Source organism: Salvia hispanica, chromosome 5, assembly GCF_029641045.1.
Source record: "Salvia hispanica isolate PSC_SH4W2 chromosome 5, Shi_PSC_v1, whole genome shotgun sequence".
Taxonomy (NCBI): Eukaryota; Viridiplantae; Streptophyta; class Magnoliopsida; order Lamiales; family Lamiaceae; genus Salvia; species Salvia hispanica.
This window is the reverse complement of record NC_142696.1, coordinates 26,504,862-26,530,155: the sequence shown is the minus strand read 5'-3', so window position 1 is coordinate 26,530,155 and position 25,294 is coordinate 26,504,862. Positions and strand designations below refer to the sequence as shown.

Sequence of the window (25,294 nt, the reverse complement as noted above, 5' to 3'; positions counted from 1 at the left end):
CGGGTAGAGCAGAAATGTATATTGCCAACGCTTTCCTGAGCTAGGCAAACGACACCAAGAACTTTATAACTACTATTCTCGAACGATAGTGAACATGTAGGATGTGATACAAAACTGACTTTTAGGACTCCTTCTAGTGCTCAATTACGACATAGTGAGGATACGACTCGTAGTGACATAGCATACGTATTGCATCACGTTTACTTTCTTACGCTTTATACGCACATTTATGTATGAGTATACGAGGATCTGATCGACACACACATTCTTTGTAGATGGTGTATCCCACGGTCTCAGACATTTTGTTCGAGTACCTCACCTTCGTGATGCTTGAGGGTGATGATCTCGGACTATTGTTAGCGCACTTCAGATGGCTTTGGGCGAGGGGCCTACTCCGTCGGGGTCTCACACTTCGATGGTATTCAGCGACTGATCAGGCTCCTGCCCTCTGATTGGGTAGGTTACGCCCTTGACCTCACTCGTTACTACTTATTCCCTGTGCCCCCGTTCTTTGACGTTGTGGGGAACTTTCCGGAGTTCATCGGAGAGCTCCACCTATGCTTCATTCTGCACGGGCAGGCACCGAGGGGGCCATACGTACGCCCAGGCGACCTGGCAGCTGTAGGGTTCGCCGGAGTGTTCCTGCAGCCGGTACCACCGCCCGAGCCAGTTGCTTCACCACCAGTTGCCCCACAGCCAGTTCCCCCACAGCCCGAGGACCTATTCCCTCTTTCGCCATCTTCCCTGCTAGGACGTCGGACTCGCAGGGAGTTCGAGGCAGGGCCATCCCGTCTCCCCGTGGATGAGGATGACCTCTACCACATCAGCTCCTCGTCACCGAGCCTAGCCGGGACATCAGCGACCGACTCTGAGGCCAGGGAGCTACGAGCAGCTGCTGCGGAGAGGAGGAGGAGGGGCAAGGCCCCCATTTCTTCTTCGGAGATGGAGGAGGACGAGCCGAAGGTCGTTGTGGGCACCGGTCGTCTACAGCCACTGCCACTCCCTACTGAGACTCGCCCAGAGACACCGCCGGGAGAGATAGTTCCTCCTACTCGCCAGGAGCCCACACCATGGGAGCGTAGGCCCCGTGCGTGGGCTAGGCGCCATTGGGGAGTCATCACCCGAGGACCACATGCGCCAGGAACCACTATGGAGTCGGCCTTCAACATCGACGAGAGCTCGGACGAGGAGGAGCCCGAGGAGGAGGAGTTAGGGACCTCAGAGAGTACTACCTAGACATCATGTTAGTGATGGGGTGTTTATGTATATATATGTGTGTACACCAGAAACGGATCCATTATGAGACTGTTCTGGTTTATGTTGTGACTGGCTGTAGTATTTTGACATCACGGAAGTATTCGTGTGAGTGCTCCGTGACTTGACCTATTTTGACTAGCATCTGTTTAGTAACGGATGTGATATTTTGCGATGCCAAGAATGGTTGTATGAAAGTCCTCTGTGAGGCAATTTTTCCCTGTACATACACTCTTATATATAGATATATGTTTGTTTGCTACTTCCTGTCTTTAGTAGAAATTGGTGATAATTGTTGGTGTAAAATAAAGTTCTTTTACTTCTTAATCTTTACAATAATAGTAACTCCTAAAGAAATGTTTTATCGATATAGAATGGCGCCAATGATAGCTGGACGACCCCGAGGAAGAGGAAGAGGAAGGGGACGTGGTAGAGGGCCGCGACCCGAGGTTGAAGAACAACGAGCAGACAACCCGCCACCATCTCCACCTCGATCACCTTCGCCTCCACCTGCCCCGATGGTGGATAGGACGATTGTGAACACTTTTCTGAAGAAGAACCCGCCAACCTTTGATGGAAGAGGCGACCCCGCAGAAGCAGAAGCGTGGATACGTACGCTAGAGCGCCTGTTTGACTTACTGCAGTGCACAGATCAGGAGCGTATGATTTGTGCTTCACTTCAAATGACTGGGTCAGCAGATTACTGGTGGGAGGCCCGCAAGAAAACAATGACCCCGCATCAACTAGAAAGCCTACCTTGGGAGCGGTTCAAGACAGGAATTTACGACAAGTACATCCCCAAGAGCTATAAAAAGCAAAAGGAAACAGAGTTCTACAATTTAAAACAAGGACGTATGTCGGTAACGGAATATGATCGCGCCTTCTTTGACATGTCCAGATACGGAGCTGATCAAGTGGATACCGATGAAAAGATGTCCGAAAAATTTTGTGCTGGCTTGAGGCACGAAATAAGAGTAGCATTGGCCAGCCGTGGCATACTACCATATTCTGAAGCTCTGAAACTGGCACTGGATATCGAAGCTGCATTGCCTAAGGAGAAACCTACACCCAACCCCACAAACATGCCACTGCAGACCACGACCCAAGCCCCCAGGGACAAGAGAAAGTGGGAAGGGAACCAGAACCAGTGGGACAAAAGAGGCCATGGCACGGACCACCCCGCCCTCAAAACTTTATAAGGCAGCATCCCTTCAACCCAACCAGATACACTCAGCCAAGGCCCAATCTCTGCCCCAAATGCAACAAACCCCACAGCGGAATCTGCAGGGCCGGAGAGATGACTTGTTACATTTGTGGAAAGAATGGCCACATCGCCAGGAACTGTCGAAATGGACCGCAGGGAAGAGGTGCACCAACTAATCCGCCGGCACAACGTCAACACATGCGAGCTCTGCAGGCAAATACTCAGAACAACCCACACCAAGCCCCGCATCCACAAAGACAGAGCCTCCCAACACAAGCCAGGGCGTATGCATTGGGACAGAACCAGCAGAAAAACAACCGCGGGAATCTGGCAGGTATGGGCACCCTACTGAATGTACCTGTTGTCCTATTGTTTGATACTGGTGCTTCGCACTCCTTTATATCCACCTCGTGTGTAGACACCTTAGAACTCCCAACAGAACCAGCAGAACCTAGAATGACGGTGTCCTCACCTGTAGGAGGAATCATAGAAATGTGCTCGAACCTAGAAATCACGCTTGGAGAACGTAAGGTTATCGCTAATAACTTGGGGGTCATGAAAATGGGAGATGTCGATATCATACTAGGGATGGAATGGTTGACCAAGAACCATGCCACCATCAAGTGCAATGAAAGACAGATTTCTTTTCAAACTCCAGGAGTAGGGCAAGTCGACTTCCATGGAATCACTATGAATGAACGAAAATCTACAATTTCAGTCTTGCAAGCAGCCGCGCTGGTGAGAAAAGGGTGTCCCGCCTATCTCGTCTACTTGAGCGAGGAGCAGAAGGAAGAAAAGGAGATTGAAGACGTGGAGATTGTAAGAGAATTTCCAGATGTGTTTCCGGATACGCTGTCGGGACTACCCCCTGACAGACAACTAGAGTTCACCATTGATTTAGAACCAGGAGTTGCACCGATCTCTAAAGCGCTGTACAGGATGGCCCCAAAGGAACTGGGAGAACTCAAACTACAACTGCAGGAACTCTTAGACCTGGGTTTCATCAGACCCAGTGTATCGCCATGGGGAGCTCCTGTACTCTTCGTCAAGAAGAAGGATGGAACCTTGAGGATGTGCATAGATTACCGAGAATTGAACAAGGTGACACTCAAGAATAAATACCCATTGCCAAGGATAGATGATTTATTTGACCAGCTTAAGGGAGCCAGTGTATTTTCTAAAATTGATTTAAGGTCTGGGTACCACCAACTAAAAATCCGGTCTGAAGACGTGCCCAAGACAGCTTTTCGGACCCGGTACGGTCACTATGAATTTGTAGTAATGCCTTTTGGACTGACCAATGCCCCTGCGGTGTTCATGGATTTGATGAATCGCATATTCCACCCATATCTCGACAAATTCATTCTAGTCTTTATAGACGACGTCCTCATCTACTCAAGGAACAAAGCGGAACACGCGGAGCACCTGAGGACCACACTCGAGACGTTGAGGACCGAAAGGCTCCATGCTAAATTCAGCAAGTGCGAGTTTTGGCTCAATGAGGTCAACTTTCTTGGACATATAGTAACGGCGGAAGGAATTCGGGTAGACCCAGCAAAGGTAGAAGCCGTGCAAAACTGGAAATCGCCATCAAGCCCAAACGAAATTCGAAGTTTCCTAGGACTGGCCGGTTACTATAGAAGATTCATCGAAGAATTTTCAAAGATTGCAAGACCGATGACACAACAACTCAAAAAGGGCATCAAGTTTGAATGGACTCCCGAATGCGAAGCTAGCTTCCAACTGCTAAAGGAGAAACTAACCACCGCACCCGTGTTGGCAGTGCCAGAACCAGGGACAAGTTACGTAGTCTACACAGATGCTTCGAAAAATGGGCTCGGGTGTGTTCTAATGCAGAATGGGAAGGTGATAGCTTATGCTTCCAGACAACTCCGACCCCACGAACTGAATTATCCAACCCACGATCTGGAATTAGCAGCTGTAGTGCATGCACTGAAGATTTGGAGGCACCACCTATATGGAGTTAAGTGTGAGATTTTCACTGACCACAAGAGTCTGAAGTACTTATTCGAACAAAAGGATCTGAACATGCGGCAGAGGAGATGGCTCGAGCTGGTGAAAGATTATGATTGTAGCATAAATTACCACCCTGGTAAGGCCAATGTGGTAGCCGATGCACTGAGTCGAAAATCTCAACAACTGGCTAACCTGGCGACCCAAGAGGAGACCCTGATACGGGAATTCACCAAAATGAGGATAGAGATAGTGCACGCACCAGAAACGGTTGAAGCGAGGATCGCCACTTTGGTACTAGAACCCGACCTGAGAAAACGAATAGTAGACGCACAAAGACATGATGAAGCTCTAGAGAAAATACGACTGAAGGTGCGAACCGGTGAGCAAAGCAATTATAGAGAAGAGGCAGACAACGCTCTGACTTTTGAAGGAAGGCTGTGTGTACCCGCCAACCTGGATCTAAGGAACGAAATATTGAGTGAGGCACACGACACCCCGTATACCGCCCACCCCGGGAGCACAAAAATGTACCAGGATCTGAAGAGGAAATTTTGGTGGGATGGCATGAAAAGAAGCATCGCATCGTTTGTCGAAAGGTGTTTGACTTGCCAACAGGTCAAGGCATTGCACCAACGACCTTACGGGAAGTTACAACCGTTGGAAATTCCCGAATGGAAATGGGAACACATCACCATGGATTTCGTGACCGGCCTGCCCAAAACCAAGCGCGGGAATACTGCCATTTGGGTCATCGTTGATCGACTTACGAAGAGTGCCCATTTTATTCCCATCCCCATCACATATGGATCAGAGAAACTAGCGCAGTTATATATTCGAGAAATCGTGCGTCTGCATGGAGTGCCTGTGTCCATCACATCAGATCGGGACTCGAAACTTACATCCGGTATCTGGCAAAGCATGCAAAGAGAATTGGGAACGAAATTAAATTTCAGCACCGCATTCCACCCCCAAACTGACGGACAATCTGAGAGGACAATTCAAACCCTGGAAGATATGTTGAGGGCCGTCGTACTCGATAGAGGAGAAAACTGGGAATCCATCTTGCCCTTGATAGAGTTTGCCTATAACAATAGTTATCAAGCCACCATCGACATGGCGCCCTACGAGGCACTATATGGAAGAAAATGCAGGTCTCCACTCTATTGGGACGAAGTAGGGGAAAGAAAAGTATTAGGCCCAGAATCCGTGGCGGAGATGATTGAGATCGTGAGACAAATCCGGAGTCGGATCAAGGAAGCGCAAGACCGACAGAAATCCTACGTGGACGAACGTCGAACCGATCTGAAATTTACCATTGGAGAGAAAGTCTTCTTGAAAGTATCTCCAACTAAAGGGGTAACAAGATTTGGACTCAAGGGTAAGCTAAAACCACGATTCATTGGACCCTACGAAATTCTGGAGAAAGTGGGCCCAGTCGCATATCGCTTGGCACTACCACCCAACTTTGGAAACATACACAATGTGTTCCACGTCTCCCAACTTCGAAAATACATGTTTGACCCAAAACATGTGATTCGTCACGAAGAAATCGCTCTGGAACCCGACCTGAGTTACGAAGAAAAGCCGGTGGCAATCCTGGATAGGAAGGTGCAACAACTCAGAAATAAATCGATTGCTACGGTGAAGGTTTTGTGGAGAAACCACGGACAGGAGTAGGCAACCTGGGAGCTGGAAGAGAAGATGAAGGAAAAATATCCCGAGCTTTTTGCCTAGGAAATTCTTAAATTTCGGGACGAAATTTCTTTAAGGGGGATAGTATGTAACGACCCGCTAAGACGTTACGACTAGAAATAATAATTTTTAGCTTAATTATATATACTTTTGCTTGTGACATTTTGTGTGATTACATCTAAGTTACGATAGATTGTCGTCGTCGTTTATTTTCAACATTAGGCAAATAAATAAACACACACACATATATATATATGTAGAAATATAATAAGTTTAATTAGACAAATAGGATACCAAAACCAAAATTTTAATGTCCGATACATCAAACAAAAGTTTAATTTATACATCGAATGTTCGAAGAAGGGGGGTAAATCAATGAGAGCAGCCACGAACTTGGACCGGTTTTTCCTACACCAAAACAATTCAAATAGATGAGTAAACCAAGATTCTAAATCATGATTAATACAAATACATTATGTAAAGAGCCGGATCCTAGAGGATCATCTTTTCAGCAACATTTAATGCTGCATTTATTGATATGGCAGGAGAATCATAACTCTCCTGACAAAAAAATATACTGGCAGAAGAATGTCAGCCAACTTGGCTTCCTTACACATATATACCGTCACTTTCACTGCCACACTCTTTCACAAACCAAAATATTCACCTCTAAAAAGGCAACAAAGGCAACAAGAATCCTTCCAAGAAAAGGACGTTAACATAGAAGAAAATCCAGCTAACAACAAATCCTTCTTTTTTCCACATCACAACAAGGTGAGTACCAAAAATCCTTACTTTCCTCCCCATATTCACAACATGACATATAGGTTTCAGCATGACAAATAGACCAAACATGTCTCTGCCAGAATTTCAAATAGGTAGAACCCCAATTTGGCATCCATGAATATTTTACACATAGGCAAAGACGTCTCTGCTCAAGACACAAATTTTTGTATCCAAACATGTTGCACGTAGGCTTAAAACAGCCTCTGTCCCAAAATGCTAAATTAGTATTTGATGGAATTAGCACCTCAAGAACTTAGTTGCTATAGGCTCTCAAGAACTTAGAAATGGCAGACTTTAAGGAGCACTAAGAACTTAGCTTAAATAACATAGAAATTTGCCGGAGAGACTTCCGGCAGCGAACTCGGCACTCCGTCGCCGACAATCGACAGCCCACGCTCCGAAATTCGCCACTGTTTTCATTCCTTAAAATCTGAAATTTTGAATTTACAAGTTCCAACTTCAAAAATAAAATCTTGGTAAATAAAAAGGGGGGGAAAAGAGGGAAAAAAAATAGATGAACAAGAAGAAGAAGAAGGTTGATTACCCTATCTGTCGGAGAACGACCTCGGTGGCGGAGGCGGTGCATGCCGGCGGTGAAGGGAGGAGGACCGAGAGAGGGAGAGAGGGAGGCCGCCACGGCGAGCCGCCGTGCTCTCAGCCATGGCGGATCCAGAAAGGGGTCGGCGTCGGCGCTGGGGCAGAACCGTGGTGGCGGTGGCGTGACGGCAGGCCCGAGGTCGACGGCGGCGGAGTGGGGGAGACGGAGATCTGTAGAGAAAGGCGGAGAGAGAGAGAGAGAGAGGGAGAGAGAGAGGGGGAGAGAGAGAGATGAGAAAGGAGGGGGGGGGGCGGAGACGCCGTCGAAATCGGCGGCGGTACGATGGCGGCGCCGGAGGGGGGACGTTCGGCGGGGTCAGTGGAGGCAGGAATTGCAGCTCTTCTATTTTAGGAGAAATGAGGGAGGAAGATGAAGTTAGGGTATTTGAGTGTGGGTTTGTTAATTGGGCTCATGAATAAATTGTTTAGGTTATGTAAAATATAACATCAAGCCCAACTGCTTTTAATTATTTAGGCTTGTAGTTATAATGGAAGTAAGCCCAACTTTGAATTTAAATATTCTGGGCCTAAGAGTAAATGGTTAAGCAACATATTTAGTAATGATCCAAGTTGCTATAACTCGTGGAATACTATTAAGACATGGAACCCAATTTTAATCAGAATCGGAAATAACAAAAGAAATCATAACCAATAATGTAAGTTTAGAAATTTCTTAAGGATTAATAATAATAATAATAATAATAATAATAATAATAATAATAATAATAATAATAATAATAATAATAATAATAATAATAATGTTAGTATTAGTAATAGGTTTAAGCGTGAGATCTTCATTCTAAATTGGATAAGTTTTAAAACTAAACTAGTACTTTCTCTTTGTAAAATTTTCAAAAGGGTACGTTCGCAAGTCGAGTTGGAACGAAAGATTCAAGTAAGGAAACTAAACGACCAAGGTGAGCTTTCTTATACTAAAAATACAAATTATATTTTGTGAAAACTCGAACACATGTTCGTGATTTTAATGATGTTGTCTTGCCATAAATGTTTTGTGTATGATGCCTATCTGTTGGCTAAGGCCAAGTGAATTATGAATGATGATATATAAGTCGAATTCGGGTCCCAGTGAGGGTGGTGTCCCCGCTCGGACTAGTGTACACGGGATACCTCTGGCCGTGAACGGACGGCAGAGAAGGTGACCGTGGAAGGTGGCCACCTTCCCGGCACAAGGATACCCCTGTCATGATGGGCAGGGAAGGTGACCGTATGAGAACACCATCTCAGCGGCACAAGATGATCAGATATGGCTAAGTACAGGAAAAAGGGGCTGCAGCCCAATGTGAATAATTTTAGTAAGCTCGGGTCTTTTAATAAAATCCCTGAGTGTTACTGTAGTAATGGCTTGACAATATTTTTTTAAAAAAATGTATATGTGTATTTTTTTTTCGGCAATATGTTCACTGAGTACCTTCGTACTCAGCCCTGCATATATTTCTAAATGTGCAGGTTGATCGTGGAAGGGTGGATCAAGTGCTGTGGAGGGCAGACTAGTAGCTATATAAGAATAAAACTCTCGGAGGTTCATGTCTCCACACATGAACCGCGTTCTTTTGTTTCCGCTGTGCCGTTGATAAGGGCTCGCTTATTGTTAAATTTCTAAACTCTGATAAGTCGAACTTGTAAGAACAGTCTCTCGAGTCCCCTTGATCGAATATATTTTGTTATAAGTAATATCCTTTAATATTATAATGGTGTGTCTCCTTATGTCTCGACTTTAATCTCCCCTAATTTCTATCCCCGCTTCTTATAATCCCTCCTTAGTCGCGATAAACCGAGTTATGCTATCCTTAGCTAATTGCGGTCGTGACATAATTAGTGTAATTAAATTAATAATCTAAGTGTAATAAGAGAACACTTAATAAGAGAAACTTAATTAACTCTAATATTATAATTAAATACGATAATTCTTACTTAAAATATATATAGTGCAAATAGTTTAGAACGAGCCGAAAAAGAAAAAAAGTGAATAACGGGGTACGAAGGGAGTATAAAATAATAAAAAAGTATGTATTTATAAAATAATAATAATTTTAAAAAATATATTCTCATAACCATTAGAAAAGAATAATTTTTCAAATTAATGTATTATTAAAAATATAATTACATATTTACAAAGAACAAAAGTGTTTAGCATATAATTAAATTTTTTGTCTTCATTAAGATTTCTAAAAATAATTTATATTAAAATGTTATTCCCTCCGTCCCACAAAAGATGTCATATTTCCATTTTTGGAAAAAATTCCTTCTCACATTAATATAAAAAATATATTTTCTCTCTTCATCTAAAACAAAAAACAAAACCCCCTAAAACTCCGTGCCATCCCACAAGTGTGATATCTTTTTATGGGACGGAGGGAGCACATACATAAAATTTATGAAAGCAAGAACAAATGAAATTTTGTTAGCAGAGTCTAGAATTAGAACAACTTTTAAATTTACTATTCATTCGTCCTACTCAAGATGTCCACATTTTTTAGTGACACGAGATTTTAGAAGGATGAGTTAAAAGGAGTAAGTAGAGAGGAAAAAAAATACTAGTTGAATATATTAATAAGCAAATAGAGAAAAAGATTTATTTTCAAATATATAAATAAAACATCTTGATTGGGACAAACTAATAAGGAAAGATGGACCTCTTGAGTGCGACTGAGAGAGTATTATTTTAATTGAAAAGTGTAACTTGTCAGACTGGCTCGCAACCCTATTTTGTCAGCCAGCCTAACCTGCCAACCCACTCGGTCTGGCCCATATAGCACGTTACCCTATAAGGGCTCGTTTCGTAGCTATGTCATGTTTCGACTAGACATGATACCATTATGATAGTAATCATAGTTTCGATTAGTTAATTTACATATATTGGGTGTTTGGTAGATTAAGATAATTGTGAGTTATCTTATTGTAGTGTTTGGTACAATAAGTCACAAGTAAGGATTAAAATTATGATTGTCAAAATTATCCTCATTAGTTTAAGTTAATTACTAAACTATCATCATTTTACCCTAATTATTCCTATAAAATCGTTTTGTTTAAAATTAACATCTTTTCAAGCTAAACTCCTTACAAAAATTAGCATCTTTATATAAAAAAACTTATATTTATTTTGGTATTCTATTTTTGTGAGCATTAATAATTTTGGACAAATTTTATGAATAATCAATTATTATTTTGGACAAATTCTATATGAAAATATTTTATCAAGTACCAAATTTTATATGTTCAATTTTTTTGAAGTTTAAAGCGTTTGTGGATTGAACAACATCGTATATTTATGTTCAAAACAAAAGCAATTGCCTTCAAGTATTACGTAATTATAAGTATAATATAATATAATGTAAATAAAGTAATATAATGAGAATATAATACGATTTAATGTAAAGTAATATAATGAGAACATAAAGTAATATAATGAGAATATTATAATATAATATAATGTAAATAAAATAACAAAGTAATATAATTAGAACAACAAATTGACATCAACAAAATTCTTAATATGATTTAATAGGAAAATGACGTCCTTCAATACAACAACTAAGTAAAATTGATGGGTTAGAAATTTTGATGGGTAAAATTGTATTTTGCTAACTTAGCTAGGCTTCCATGATAAATAACATGGGATTTTGGGTAGTTACAAATATGACTAAAACATAAGATTTTCAGTGGGCTTTGTGCGGGCCGGAAATAAAACACGGGCTACTATATTTGGTAACATAACTACCAAACACACAAATAAACCCAGATTAATCTCTTATCTAGGCGAAACATAGCTACCAAACGGCCCATAATAATATATAATCGGGTTATTTCGGATTGGATTCACCACAAGAACCCCAAAACAAAAACCCATACACCAGAATTTGCAAATCAAGATGGAAATTCCACGTGTCAGACTCCAATTAATCTCCAAGATTTTCATTGGATGAGATTAGATTCATCGCTCCAATTTATGTTATAAGTATAATGGCAACGTGGAGAATGAATGGCAGCAGAAATGGCTCTAGTAAAGCCCATTTCAAAATTCAACACCTCCATCCCAAAATTGGGCAGCTCGAGGTGTTCCAAGACAAGATTTTTGAGCGTGAAAATGGCGTCCGCTGCGAGCCCGGCGAGCAAGAAGAAGAGCCAGAAGCAAGAGATAAAGGAGTCTCTTTTGACGCCGAGGTTCTACACCACTGATTTTGACGAAATGGAGCAGCTTTTCAACACGGAGATCAACAGCAAGTTGAACATGGGTGAGTTCGAGGCTCTGTTGCAGGAGTTCAAGACCGACTTCAACCAGACCCACTTCGTCAGGAATAAGGAATTCAAGGAGGCTGCTGACAAGCTGCAGGGCCCCTTGAGGCAAATCTTTGTCGAATTCTTGGAGCGTTCTTGCACTGCTGAGTTCTCTGGTTTCCTTCTCTACAAGGAGCTCGGCCGCAGGCTTAAGGTCTTTTCTTCTTTCAATTCATTCAACTAACTACTTGTTTTGCTATGCTAATGGTTAATTTATGATTAATAGTATGATAAATTTACAGATATCTTGTAATACTCTCCTTATCTGGACAGCATTGCCTGCCTATCTTGAAATAAGTAGTAATGAACTCATTGTTGGCTGCTTTTGCAGAAAACTAACCCTGTAGTTGCTGAGATTTTCTCTCTCATGTCCAGAGACGAAGCCCGCCATGCGGGGTAAGTTCAACTCCCTCTTGAATGGCTTCCATGAATGCTGAAACTAAGGTTTTATGGAACTTTTCTTACCAGGTTCCTGAACAAAGGTTTGTCTGACTTCAATTTGGCTCTGGATTTGGGGTTCCTTACCAAGGCCAGAAAGTACACTTTCTTCAAGCCTAAGTTCATATTCTATGCAACATACTTGTCTGAGAAGATTGGATACTGGAGATACATTACCATATACCGGCACCTCAAGGAGAACCCCGAGTATCAGTGCTATCCCATCTTCAAGTACTTTGAGAACTGGTGCCAGGATGAGAATCGCCATGGTGATTTCTTCTCTGCTCTGATGAAGGCTCAGCCGCAGTTCCTCAATGACTGGAAGGCGAAGCTGTGGTCCCGCTTCTTCTGCCTCTCTGTAAATCTCACTTTTTTTGTTGTTTCTTTGAGGCTTGTGATGCATCATCCCATATTTGCTTACATTCTTTTATGTTGATGTCTGCAGGTTTATGTGACTATGTACCTTAATGATTGCCAAAGAAGTGCTTTCTATGAAGGCATTGGTCTTGACACAAAGCAATTTGACATGCATGTTATAATTGAGGTAAAAAACTATTTCATGGAGTAATAATTTTGCTTATTCCTATCCAAGAGAGGCTCAATCTTATATCAATTGTGCAGACGAATCGCACGACTGCAAGGATATTCCCTGCTGTGTTGGACGTTGAGAACCCAGAGTTCAAGAGGAAATTGGATAGGATGGTGGAGATCAACACAAAGCTTCTGGCGGTCGGGGACACTGACGACATCCCATTGGTGAAGAACCTAAAGAGGATCCCTCTCATTGCAGCTCTGGCTAGTGAGTTGCTTGCTGCATATCTCATGAAACCCATTGAATCTGGTTCAGTGGACTTTGCTGAGTTTGAGCCACAGCTTGTTTACTAATTCTTTAGTTATTTCTAATCCGTAGAGCAGAGTACGACAGCTTATCATTGTATAATAGCTATGAACAAAGCATGGGAAAACATTGTATGAATCTTGCACTCTACATGTAGTAAAAATGGAATGAACAATGCCTTGGATTTCAATGTCTTGATTTCCTACTTACATAGACTTGCTCAACTACATGACTGAAGCTAGACATAGATACCAAATAATAACCAAAAACTGCATCTTTAACTGTACAACTAAATGATGAATGACACGTTCAGTCTGATTTTTCCGACTTCTGATGTGGGGATGTGTCCTTCACAGCTGCGCGCTTGTCCTTTTTTGTTCCATATAGTATTCTAGACAACCAAACAGCTATCAAAGTGGCCTCGACTGGTGCAAGCCAGTAAACAACCAAATGCTCTTTGGTGATGTGTTGCTTATTAGCAAAAGCCCACCCCATTACCTGAGAAGGGAAAAGTGATATTTGAACTGACTGCAGCTTGTGGGGGTGAGACGAGACAAAGAAGGAAAGAAATGCTTACAGGAGCTGGGTTCATGCATCCACCGGTTAGATCTGCACCAAGAACGTGGAGAGTTAGTTTTGCAAGACTGGAAATCCAAGTTTTCATAAAGAAATCCTCTCTAGCCAGGCCAAGGGTGATGGTCACGATGGCAAGGGCCAGGAGACCTTCTGTCAGTGCGCCCGTTGCTATGTCAACTTTCAAGTGTGGCTTGTGTTGCATCCAAGGGAAGGTCGACATAATGAGCCTCACACCATAAATTGACCCAACCACCTTTTGAAGAGACACAAAATAGAATCAGAGATGCAAGAATATTAGGCTTTGGCAATCGAATTAATATCCATATATAAGAATATAGAGTAAGGGTCAGTCAATCATGAGTACACATCTGTATTCATTGTTTTAATCAGCTTGAGCAGTAATGCGATCGACACCATTCTTGGTCTACCTATGAGAATATCCAGATCCCTATCAGTATATACTTAGGGGGTGTTCGGTTTGCAACATTGTATCTCGGGATTAAGTATGTAGTGTGTTTGGTTCATGAGATTCCATCCCACAACTCTATCCTGGATGGAAATCATGGGATCCAACCCATCCAACTAAAATAATCTCACAACTCAATCCTAGATTGTATCTTGGTACTATTTTATCCAGGAAACCGAACTCCACCTTATTGTTCATGCTAAACACCAACCTTCAATCCAAGGGCTGATTTCTCCTCAACCGTCTTGGTGTCTCCTATGCAGATTAGAAATTTCCTCCATATGAGAAGGTGTAGATGAACCTAAACAAGATATTGTTTCCCAAGCCCCACCATGATGGTTGAAATTCTTCATAGATAGACAGTAGAAACATCCAGAATCACTAAACATACACCCTCCTAATTAAGTACCGGAGTAACTCAGAAAACCAACAAATTATACAGAACAAGGCAAATGTAAGGACATAATCGATTACAATTCCAATTCCAGTCTGAGAAAGTAAGCCACACTTGTAACTTGAGCTGATAAGTGAATTCTCACCAACAGAAAAGAGGAAAATGCCACATTTTCTGCTTCAAAATATGCAAATGCACAAAATTCGCGAAGAGAAAGGGAAAGGGGAGGAACCTGCGCAGGGATTCGGGCGCCAACAGTGAAAAGGAAATTGGAAAAATCAGCGGAAATAGCGGGGGCCAAGACGGCGAGTGGATTGTAGGCGCCGCCGTGGGTGAGCTTGCCCATGTAGGCGAAGGCGAACATGTTGGCAACGGAGAGGGCGCATTTAAGAATGTCGGCATCCAGCTGAGAAGCGGCGTAACCCAAGGAGAAAATCTTGATTAGCTCGTTCGAGAACACCCACATCAGCGAAATCGCGAAATCCGCCGCGAGAAGACGCCCTGCTCCCGCCATTGGGGTTGGGGAATTGAAATCAGAGGATCATGCGACACAAATTTCACCACGATTTGATTTTTCCAGGAAATCTTTGCCTTAGAGATAACAAGGGCTTGATTTTTTTCTGTGAATATCTACTAATCAAAATAAATGCTGGGCTACATTAATTTTCTAATATTGGAATTATACCATGAAAACTTTTTTCCTGATAAGTAGGGACTAAAAATTTATTGGTAATAAGGCAGAGAATTGATATCATGAAATCACATGAAGTTAATTAATTTGACAAAATAAAATACTAATAGCACTACTTCCTCCGCAAAAAAATAAGGATTTTTGTGACGGGACAAAATTTTATGCATAATTAGTAAAGTAAGATAAATACGAAGAAGGATAATTAAATTAGTGTTAATGTTTATTAATGGACCATAGTGGTATAAGTTGTAAATAAATTGATATACGAGTATTGAGTTTAAGATAATTTTCCATAAATGAAAATGAGATAATTTTATAGGACAGACGAAAAAGGAAAGTGTTCTTATTTTTATGGGATGGATGAAGTACCACACTCTTTCATTTTTAGTTCGTCCAAAAGAATATGCTCTTTCTAATTTTAAAAACTTTTTTCTCTCTAATGAGATAAAACTCATTCTCCACCAACAATACTTAATTACTTTTTTCTCTCTATCTTCTCTTACTTTATCAATTTTGTATTAATCAGTTCTGAACTCAAAGTTAATATTCTTTTTGAACAGAAGGAGAAATAATTTTGTTGCAAAATATTCTAAGACTCACTTCTTTTTCCTAATATAATTAACAATTTAACATTGCAATTTTATACTTAATTATTTAACAATAGCACCTATTTTCATTTTGGTTCATACGTCAATGACATTTATTTCCATTTTGGTTCATACTTAATTGTACATTTTATATATTGGAAATGTTTTTTTCTCTTTAATGAGCTAGAACTTAGGACACATTACTATTTACATCATCTTTGTGGCACACCCACATGTAAATAAACGATGAAAATTGATATATATTTCACCAAATGTAGCATTTATGTACCCCAATTGGATACTACTCATTTCTTTCACAAATAAAGAGAGAAAAGGGCCAAGGAGTTATATTCCAACAAATCGACATCGGACTTATAATCCAAAGCTCCCATCTATGTAGTACAAGAGAACAACAAATTGACATTAAAAAATAGTAGGTAGAAGGAAACCACAGAGTGATACCGATGTTTCATAGTCTCTTCAAGCTTTTCTTTCTAGCATCTATCTTCTTCTTGTCTGCGGGAACCTTTGTCAGTGCAGCCTCCTTCTTCAGCGTCGCTGGAGCTGCTTTCGATCCACTCACTCCTATCTCAGCTGACGACGGCATAGTTGCTGACTGATCTTGCCCGTTCTCTGGTTTGGGGGCCAATGGGGAAGGCAACGGGGGAGCACCACCGGATGTGACAGTCTTTTGATCGGAACACTTTACTGAGGTATTCATCTGGTCCGCGTTCAACACAGTCGGCTCAGAAATCACTCCAGATTTCAGCTTCGGCTTCGACTTCACAGCATGTATTCCAGTAAAAAGCCTGATGTTTTAGGCATTTTATGATCATCACACAGCTTTCTACAATTATTATAAAGAGCACATAAATTCAGTAATGGTAACTCACCTAGCGTGTCTTGCATACTCGTCATAATCTTCTAGCAGCATCTTGCCAGCCTGTTCATTTAGAGCCGATTCTGGAAATGGTTCGATAAGTAAACATCTGATCACCTGTTCAGTCAGACAAGACAGAATGAGAAACATATGCGAAGTAGCGTTCATGTGATATTATCTAATTATTGGAATGTAGGTAGGAAACCTGACAGAACTTACAATCAAAACATGCCGTAAGCCAAGAGTTGGATTCCAGTCTCTCTTCAATGCATTTACACAGATCTCACCAACGGATGATATATTAGGGTGAAAAATCTTTGTCAAGAAATAGCCTGATAGAAAAATAATAGCTCGAAAATTTAGAATGGTCTCATTCATGTACCGACCCAAAACTAAATCGACCAGAAGTATCAAGTTTCATATTACAAGCTAACCCAGTCAACCACTATATATCACTCATACATTAACCTCCAACCATAAGTAGCGCGGACAGTTTCCGAAAATGAATGTGGTTAAAACTACTGATGCCTATGGAAGTACCAAAGGATATTTCATTCATGCACACATTCATACTTTATACAAGAGAACGCAATAAGTTATTCATTTGGAACTACTTAATCCAACTGGCAGCGATATTAAGTGCAGGATCACAGACCTTTTGGAGGAGAGTGTGGGAAGTCTTGAGACAATATCAGCTTCATTCGGAAAACACCATTCTCATACGGCGTCCCAGCTGCAAAGGTCACACTGTCAATCACAAAAGCCCCGATGCCAGTTACAAAAGGTGTGCAAGTTTAAAGTAGGTACCTGGGCCTTCAATATCAGCATATATAACAGAAAAGTTGTCATCATTTACACCAACTTTAATGCCTTCTGGAGGGGTTTCATCAAGATTCTTAAGTTCCTTTGCCAGTTGTTTTATGACATTTGGAGGAAGATTCTCGTTAGTTGCCTGGAGGAAAGGTTCTTTTGACTCAGATACCATTGTTTGTGCATGTAAACAAGAACATATATATGAAGAGAACATTACCATTGCAGGTTGCGTGAAAGAGCGTAAAAAATACTCTCAACGGCTGCTATGCACAAGTACCAGATAAGACAAAGATTGGGACAATTATCCAAAACAGGATCCTGCAAAAGTAGGAAAATTAGCAACTTAGTTCACTCAACAGCTTAGTCTAAATGAAAGAAAACACCATTGAATATGTGTTTATGTCCTTGAGGAATATCAGCTTGAATGTTGACATAACACTACAAGTTTTAGCAATTCCTTGAAATACAATATCGAAGAAAACTAGAAAAATCAGATCAACATTCCTAACCCAAAACTACCATTGTTCATCGACTTTGTTTTCTCCTACTTACTCCCCCAAATTACCCACTGCAGCAATCAGCATAATGATCTCTCACAAGTCATGTAGTCCATTTATATTCTATAGAAAAATAGTCAAAATAGTACCCCCGGCCAAAGACCAATATGCAGTAACTCCCAAAACAAAGACATAATAATTTTCAAATTGGCACTGCCAAGATGTTATCTAACGATCTTGCACCTAAAACCTTCTCTAATCTGAATATTTTGAAACCGTCCCCATACAATTCTGAAGTGAATTACACAGAAATAAAGAACAAGTTCGGTTTAGAAGTAAAGATGGTGCCAAAAATCACATTTTAAACATGAGAACACTAGAAATGGCACATTTTTCTGATCAGAACCCTAAAATTGGATCACTCAAAAAGCCACCATTATAAATCGGGAAATTCGAGGGAGAAAGAGGAAAGCAAGGGTAGCACACAAAAACAAAATCTTGAAAGAAAATCGGGAAGCCCAATTCCGATATGATCTCAAACAATCCCAAAATACGCTGATAAACCAAGAAATTTAAACACCAGTACTTGAAAGTAGGGTTAGAAAGAAAAAAAGTACCTTCAACCAAGAGAGAGAGAGAGAGACTAAACGGGCAACGGCATTAAAATTATGAGGCGATAAGGGGGAATGGGGGCGTGCGAATTTGACTCTGCTTTCGCTTTCTGTGGTAGACAGATATACTATCAGACTTCGCAGATGCCACAAAAAGGATTTCAGATAGCGATCCCTCTCCTTGTATGTGAATATGTGATTGAGGAATTGATTTTTAGCAAGCAGATGGAGAGAGAGAGGGAGGGAGAGAGAGAGAGAGAGAGAGAGAGAGTAGGGATTTAGAATTGAGATAAAATTGGGTGAATTGATATTGGCAAGCCAACATGGCAACATCTTGTTGCCACTCTTCAAATTGTACCGTTACAATACACCCACTCTACAGCTGCATCTATTCAAATTTTTTGTACTACTACTAATTAAATTTCTTATAATTTCTTTCCTAAGGGCTAATCTAGAAATATATTCTATGATAAGGATTTTTTTTTTAATTTTTTTATTCCGGATTTTGGAAAAACGCCAACCAAGTTAGTGTGATTATAAGTGAAATGCTTTATTTAAAATAAAGGTCCTCTACAATTAAATACTAGCATCGCAAAAATTAAGCATTAGTAACTACTACTACTATATAATAGAAACTTTATCATCTAACCAAATACTACCACTTGAAAGGAAAATATCACAAACATATCAATTCACAATATCTCTTTAAAATATTTTAATCTTCAAGGCATTAAATATAGTTGAATATAATTTTAAAATAATTTATTATCTAAAAATTGAATATTACAATTTAGAAAATGGCTAACAAATAGAACAATTGTTAAAATATTTATTTTGATTGAAATTGTTTATATAAAAAAAAAGAAGAAAATCTCATAGTTTATGTCATTTAATTTTAAAAAAAGTTTAAAAATCATAAAATGTCAAAATTCGTGCATTTGAAAGCTAAGAACATGTCATATTGAATTGTCACATTTCACCACATAGAAGGTAGTAATATGTTAAGTGTACTCCGCTTATGCTTTAATTCGATCGGAATTGTTTGTAAGGGAAAAATCCAAAAATTGTGGAAAGAAGACAAAGTAGAAAGCATAATAAAGTGTATTCAAATACAAAGTAGAGAATTGTAAATTTCAAGTAAGATAAAATAAGAGAAATAAAGTAAGGGAGATAAGGTATTATTTTTTCTTTGCTAGAAAAAGAAATGACTCAATTGTAAGGAAATGTCTCAAATTTTAATACTACTCAACTATAGTAGAACGAAGAGAGTATTAGTAATTGAAATATGCACATATAAAGACGATCGATAAATCGATAAGTTATTTAATATTAAATTTTTTATAGGTATACATTTTATGTCATATTTAAGTTGGGAACTTTCATTTTAATTCTACAACAAAATTAAAAACATCATTATTTTGTCAAAAAAAACTACTCCCTCCGTTCCCTCATAGTTGAGGCGGAACTTTTCGGCACGGAATTTAAAAAATTAATGTTGAGTGTGTTAAATAAATAGATAAAAAAGTAAGAAAGAGAAAAAGATAGAGAGAATAAAATAAAAAGTGAATAAAGTAGAGACAATAAAGTAAGAGAGAGTAAAAAGTTACTATATATGAAAATGACTCAACTATGAGGGAACTTCTTAAAATAGAAAAATGACTCAACTATGAAGGAACGAAGGGAGTACTATATAAATTCAATTGAGTCTCACTCATTCAATTTCTTTATTTCTTATCATTATTTCTTTATGCATTTAACGTAACAATTGAGTCTAGCTCATTCAAATTTATTTCCTTTTACATATCTTTTCCAATCACTTTTTTATTTAGCTAAATATTATTAGAATACATTAATTAAAAATAGAAATTTTGTCAAACTCATTCAATTTTCTTTTCTTTTTCCATAAAAGAACTCTAATTAAGTAAATGTATTTTGTAGTATTTTTTCTATTTAATTAAATAAAATTTCTTTAAAATGATATGGAAAAGAAAGGAAATTAAATGATTTAAACTCGATTGTTGCACACAGCCATGCGTTTAAAATACAAAGCCATGCGTTTTAAATACAAGTCCAACAAGCCCCATTAATCCGTACAAATGGCGATTCACAAATTAAAAAAATTGAAATCATAATCCGTCCGAGTGCATAGTAAATCAATTTTTTGGACTAGAAAAGAATAATTAGACTACTATCTATAAAAATGAATAAGTGAGTAACGATCTAGAAAAATTTCATGAAAGCAAAATATAAGCTGGAGATAGCCTAAAAAGGTGGGACTTGAATAAATTAATTAAAGGAGCTTATATGGTAGGACAATGACTTAAGTATTATTGGAGTTGGCATATTTACAATCATAAGTCAAATGCATAAATTATTTGAAAATATGAAGTTTTGTAATATGTAAACGGCGTGTCGGCAGATAAGACAGCTAGGTTGTACTTGTAATTGCATTCCGAAACTCATTACTCATGTAAATTATCTTATCCTTCATCAATAGTACAGATTACTCGCTCCGTACGTGATTATATATCCCATATTTCACCGGCACATATTTTTAAAAATTATTTGACTATATTGTAAAGTTGGTGTCAAAATTAGTGAAATGTGTGACCTATTTTTATATATTGATTTTATAATAAAATGTGAGTGAAATGTATGGTCCATTTACTAAATATAGTAAAAATGAAATGAGACATTTATAGGACGGACAAAAAAGAAAAATGAGATATTTAAATTTGAAGCCCCACCGCGAATACGACCGTTGACGCGCCAGTTATGCTACGCTGCCTACAATTTTTAATCGCTACTCCTCTCTCCGAAGTTCAAATTTGAAGCCCCACTGCGAATACGACTGTTGACGCGTCAGTTATGCTACGCTGCCTACAATTCGTAATTGCTTCTCCTCTCTAACTCATCACATCTACTAAGAATATAAATATTTTTCTATTTCGGATATTCATCAAAGTTAATTTCTAAATATTTATTACTCTCTCCGTCTCACTGAAAATGAGACATGATACAAACCAAATAGGAGAACTCAATCCAAAAGACTAGCTTGTTAGGAAAGAGAGCTCATTTACTCTATATATCTCACATCAGTTGTTCTCACAACCGATCTGGGACATTGAGTCCATAACAATCCACTTTCCTTTTTTGTTTATCTCAATCAAGATGACCCATTAATAAAAAATAGAAACACATTTATCTCTACTTTATTTCATCTCTTACTTTATTCTCTTCACTTGAAAAAAAAAATAAAGTCGTATAAAATCTCGTGCCTTAAAAAATATACTCCATCCGGCATCCGCCATAGAAAAATAGGAACTTTGAGGACACAATATGAGATTTAATGTAAAATTGGTAAAACATGAGAGATATAGAGAGAAAGAGTGATTGAAGTGAGTTTGTGGAGAATGAGGCTCACTTGTATTACAAGAGAGAAAAGACTTGCCAACAATAGAAAGAGACTATTTTTGTGGGACGGACTAAAATAGAAATGAAAATTATTTCCATGGGAAAAACGGAGTAAGTTATCAAATAAAAGAATTGAAATGAATGTAAAAATGATCATTCTATTTTCTCCTTCGTTTTACCATACTAAAAACGCTTAAGAGATTAGCAGCTAGCGCCTAGCGTCGTGTTCGCCGTTGTTGAGCACGGGCACGCTGACTCATCCAAATTAGCCAAGTAATTTTATTTGATATTTTTTTTTGTTATTATTTTGATATAAAAAAGCATGGAAATATATTTTTTTTGAGTATCGCTTTTCTGTTTAAAATTAGAAAACGAACAGCCGTATTCTAGCAAAACTATTCTGAACTTTACGTTATTTTTATCTTGTTATTTGAATTTTTGAAGTAGACAAATAATGAACACAGCTTCATTTACAGACCATAGATCATTGTTTCATAAAAGAATAGACCGTAATGATTCTCTTCACAAAATTGGTGTTTCAATAACACATATATTGGCATAATGCAATTTATTATAATGGTAATGAAGGAGACAGTGAAAAGAAATAATGCAATCTTTTTAAATGGTAGTAACAAAGAAGAAGGTGAAATGGAAATATAGGAAGAGAAGGGAATGCAATTTGCTCTCACTTTTGAGATATTCAACGTTTATCATAGTTTATGCCATGATATTATTTTGGCAACCATGTCACATCATAGTTCTACATCCTCAATATTTACTTATTAAATAGAATAAAATCTAAACAAGAGCTAGTGGTTTCAATGGTTTTGAGCGATTCGTCTCCAATGATATAATTATAAGCTTAGTTCAATTGTTGTGATTTTGAATATCTATTAGGTAAAGGTAGTAGGTATGGAATTTCTCGACATTGGGAATCCATATACTAATTTTTTCTATGATAAGTGGGACACAACAAGAGGATTGGGCTATTCGCTAATTATTTAGGAATTATGTCACAGCCACCCATATATCTTTTAGTATAATTGCATAGTTATATGATTGTGAATTATGCTAGTGATTTATAAACTATTCGTGATATGCGTATGTAACGATCACTCTTACTGATAATAGTAAGTTTGACTTAGCTTGACTAAATATAAGGGTAAAAAAGGAAAAGAGTCATAAACATGGTAAGTAAATACTATAACATAACTTTCAAATTGAACTTAGCTATCAACGTTTAGGTTCGAATATCCTAGTACAAAACACGCACATGCAGCGAAAGAGTTCAGGACAATGGATTATGTACGAGGACATAATTCATTGGACATTCTTTAGCTAACTTATTTGTTGTCTCTGCTCAACACTACAATCTCTCGTCATTCAACCTGCATATATAAATAAGACATACATGTCTGATATACTCAGTGGGCACATGCCGGAAATATAATTTTCGTAAAAGAGTTTTGTCAGCCACAGTTGAGTGATCACGAGGTTTAACTTAAAAAGACCCGAATCATTAAATTATTTTTGTTCTTAAAGTCGATTACAATCTAAATTCATCAAAGATATCATATCTGAAACGTATGTGAACCAAGAATGTGGCCACATTCTACGACGGTCATTGGACCGGTCAACTAGAAAGTCAACTCACGATCCCCATATGTGTACACTAGTCTGAGTAGAGTTTGCAGCCCTACTGGGACGAGGTATTTTATTAAACATAATTGGTATAGCCAAGCAGATAGGTATTCCATAAAACAAAATATGGCATAACAAAAACATACATAGCATAATTTTTCACACAATCATGCTTAAAAGACATGTAACATCCCACTTTTTCGAACCCTAATGTTTGAGATGTGAAAATTTTGCATTTAATGCTATGAAATATGTGAATGAAATACATGGCTTCACTTTCTCTTGGTTGCTTCCGCTGGATTATGGAACTTATTATCTTTTGGTTGATTTGAACTTATTCCTTTGGTTTAGGATTTTGAGACATACTGTGTTTTGTTGGATTTATGTCAAACCCTTGACTTTTGATCATAGTTTATGATATCTATTCTTCATTGATTTTCTTGATTAAACCGTTGACTTATTGCTTTGATAGTTCGTTTAATACCTTGGTCAAATCTCTTTAAATGAAACCCTAGCCTATGTCCTTATTGCTTTTAAGTCCGCCTTAGTAGCAGTCGCCGTATTTATTATACTCTAGAAATGTCGGGCTGTTACAGTTGGTATCAGAGCCTCAGTTCTTTCCGCTCTGGACCCAAGAGTCTTTTTTAATTGAAGTCTGAAAATGTGTAAATTGATTAAGTGATAATCATCGAAGGCTCAACACCACGACTCGTCTCCGCTCAACCACGATGAATGAGGTAACAAGTATCTTGATGAATACTGATTTGAATGATGAAATGTTGGAAATTGAAATGAATGGAAATTGTTGTGACATTTTGAGATTTTCTTGGAGTATGAAATGACGAATATGCATGAATGTGAAATTGCTAAATGCGACTATGCCAAGAATGAGGAATGATGTTGTGCAAGTGAACTTGTATTTTACTCGTTAAAGAAAATCGGCAAATATGTGTTAGACTTTATGTGCTTGGATGAATGAAATCCTATATGATTGTGATTACTTGGCTGCTACGAAGCAACTTCTATGGGAAATATGAAGTAAATACTATGGCTTTTGGAAAATGTGGTGAAGTTATGAAACGGGAGACACTATGCAAATGTGTAATTGCTTTTGTTTAATAATGAGGCATGATGTATCACATATTGAAGTATGATTGTGAACACGTGTTGCTTGATGTTGAGATTTGTTATTACATGTTCAAACTGCAAATTTAACGTGAAGGACGTACATGTTGATTACTTGGAAGGCGAAAATTTTAATGCATATTTGGTTGAAATTATATGATTTTGAAAATGTGAAGTCGAAGTATGATGCATGTGTAGTTGCAATTATGTGATTGTGAAATAGATGGACATGAACTGCATGAAGTTGGAAATGCGATTTTGTGGATGATGCATTGACTAAGTGTTAATCTTTACATATATTAATATACGATGGATGTTATGCTATGGAACGTCATATGACTTATGGGGATAAACATGCTTGATTATGCTATGAATGAATGAAGTTTCATGTGATGATAATCTATGACCAATGAAGTACAAGGTATCGTATAGAATCACTATGAGAGTCAAATGTGAAATTTGTGAACTTTGTTGCGAACGTAGAAGCCCTATGAAACTTGAATAGCATTTAAGTAAT

At 38.6% G+C, this 25,294-nt stretch overlaps 3 protein-coding genes and 1 pseudogene across 5 annotated transcripts; 2 read left to right on the top strand and 2 right to left on the bottom strand.

Moving 5' to 3' along the window:
- Positions 1-326: 326 nt before the first annotated feature.
- Positions 327-1,236, top strand: LOC148926558 (uncharacterized; annotated as a pseudogene).
- A 10,259-nt stretch (positions 1,237-11,495) lies between these two features.
- Positions 11,496-13,272, top strand: LOC125189047 (magnesium-protoporphyrin IX monomethyl ester [oxidative] cyclase, chloroplastic). The gene is made up of 5 exons (XM_048086216.2): positions 11,496-11,960; positions 12,138-12,202; positions 12,275-12,602; positions 12,690-12,788; positions 12,866-13,272. Exons 1-5 carry the CDS (start codon positions 11,511-11,513, stop codon positions 13,127-13,129), a joined length of 1,206 nt encoding a protein of 401 aa, XP_047942173.1. The 5' UTR covers positions 11,496-11,510; the 3' UTR covers positions 13,130-13,272.
- On the bottom strand, positions 13,237-15,166 carry LOC125189049 (putative aquaporin SIP2-1). 2 transcript variants are annotated; one of them, XM_048086218.2, is made up of 4 exons: positions 14,751-15,166; positions 13,806-13,911; positions 13,660-13,691; positions 13,237-13,580 (listed from the first exon to the last, which is right to left on the bottom strand). In XM_048086218.2, the coding sequence occupies exons 1-4, from the start codon at positions 15,030-15,032 to the stop codon at positions 13,392-13,394; spliced, it is 609 nt and encodes a 202-aa protein (XP_047942175.2). In that variant the 5' UTR covers positions 15,033-15,166; the 3' UTR covers positions 13,237-13,391. The 2 variants fall into 2 exon arrangements, with proteins under 2 accessions (XP_047942175.2, XP_047942174.2); XM_048086217.2 differs by having other exon boundaries at positions 13,660-13,911; positions 14,751-15,163.
- Positions 15,167-16,032: 866 nt separating this feature from the next.
- On the bottom strand, positions 16,033-18,882 carry LOC125186667 (ubiquitin-conjugating enzyme E2 22-like). 2 transcript variants are annotated; one of them, XM_048083082.2, is made up of 7 exons: positions 18,604-18,882; positions 17,707-17,807; positions 17,484-17,628; positions 17,332-17,409; positions 16,896-17,008; positions 16,690-16,793; positions 16,033-16,605 (listed from the first exon to the last, which is right to left on the bottom strand). In XM_048083082.2, exons 2-7 carry the CDS (start codon positions 17,707-17,709, stop codon positions 16,266-16,268), a joined length of 783 nt encoding a protein of 260 aa, XP_047939039.1. In that variant the 5' UTR covers positions 17,710-17,807; positions 18,604-18,882; the 3' UTR covers positions 16,033-16,265. The 2 variants fall into 2 exon arrangements, with proteins under 2 accessions (XP_047939039.1, XP_088914289.1); XM_089058163.1 differs by lacking the exon at positions 18,604-18,882 and adding an exon at positions 18,345-18,513.
- Between the last annotated feature and the right edge of the window lie 6,412 nt (positions 18,883-25,294).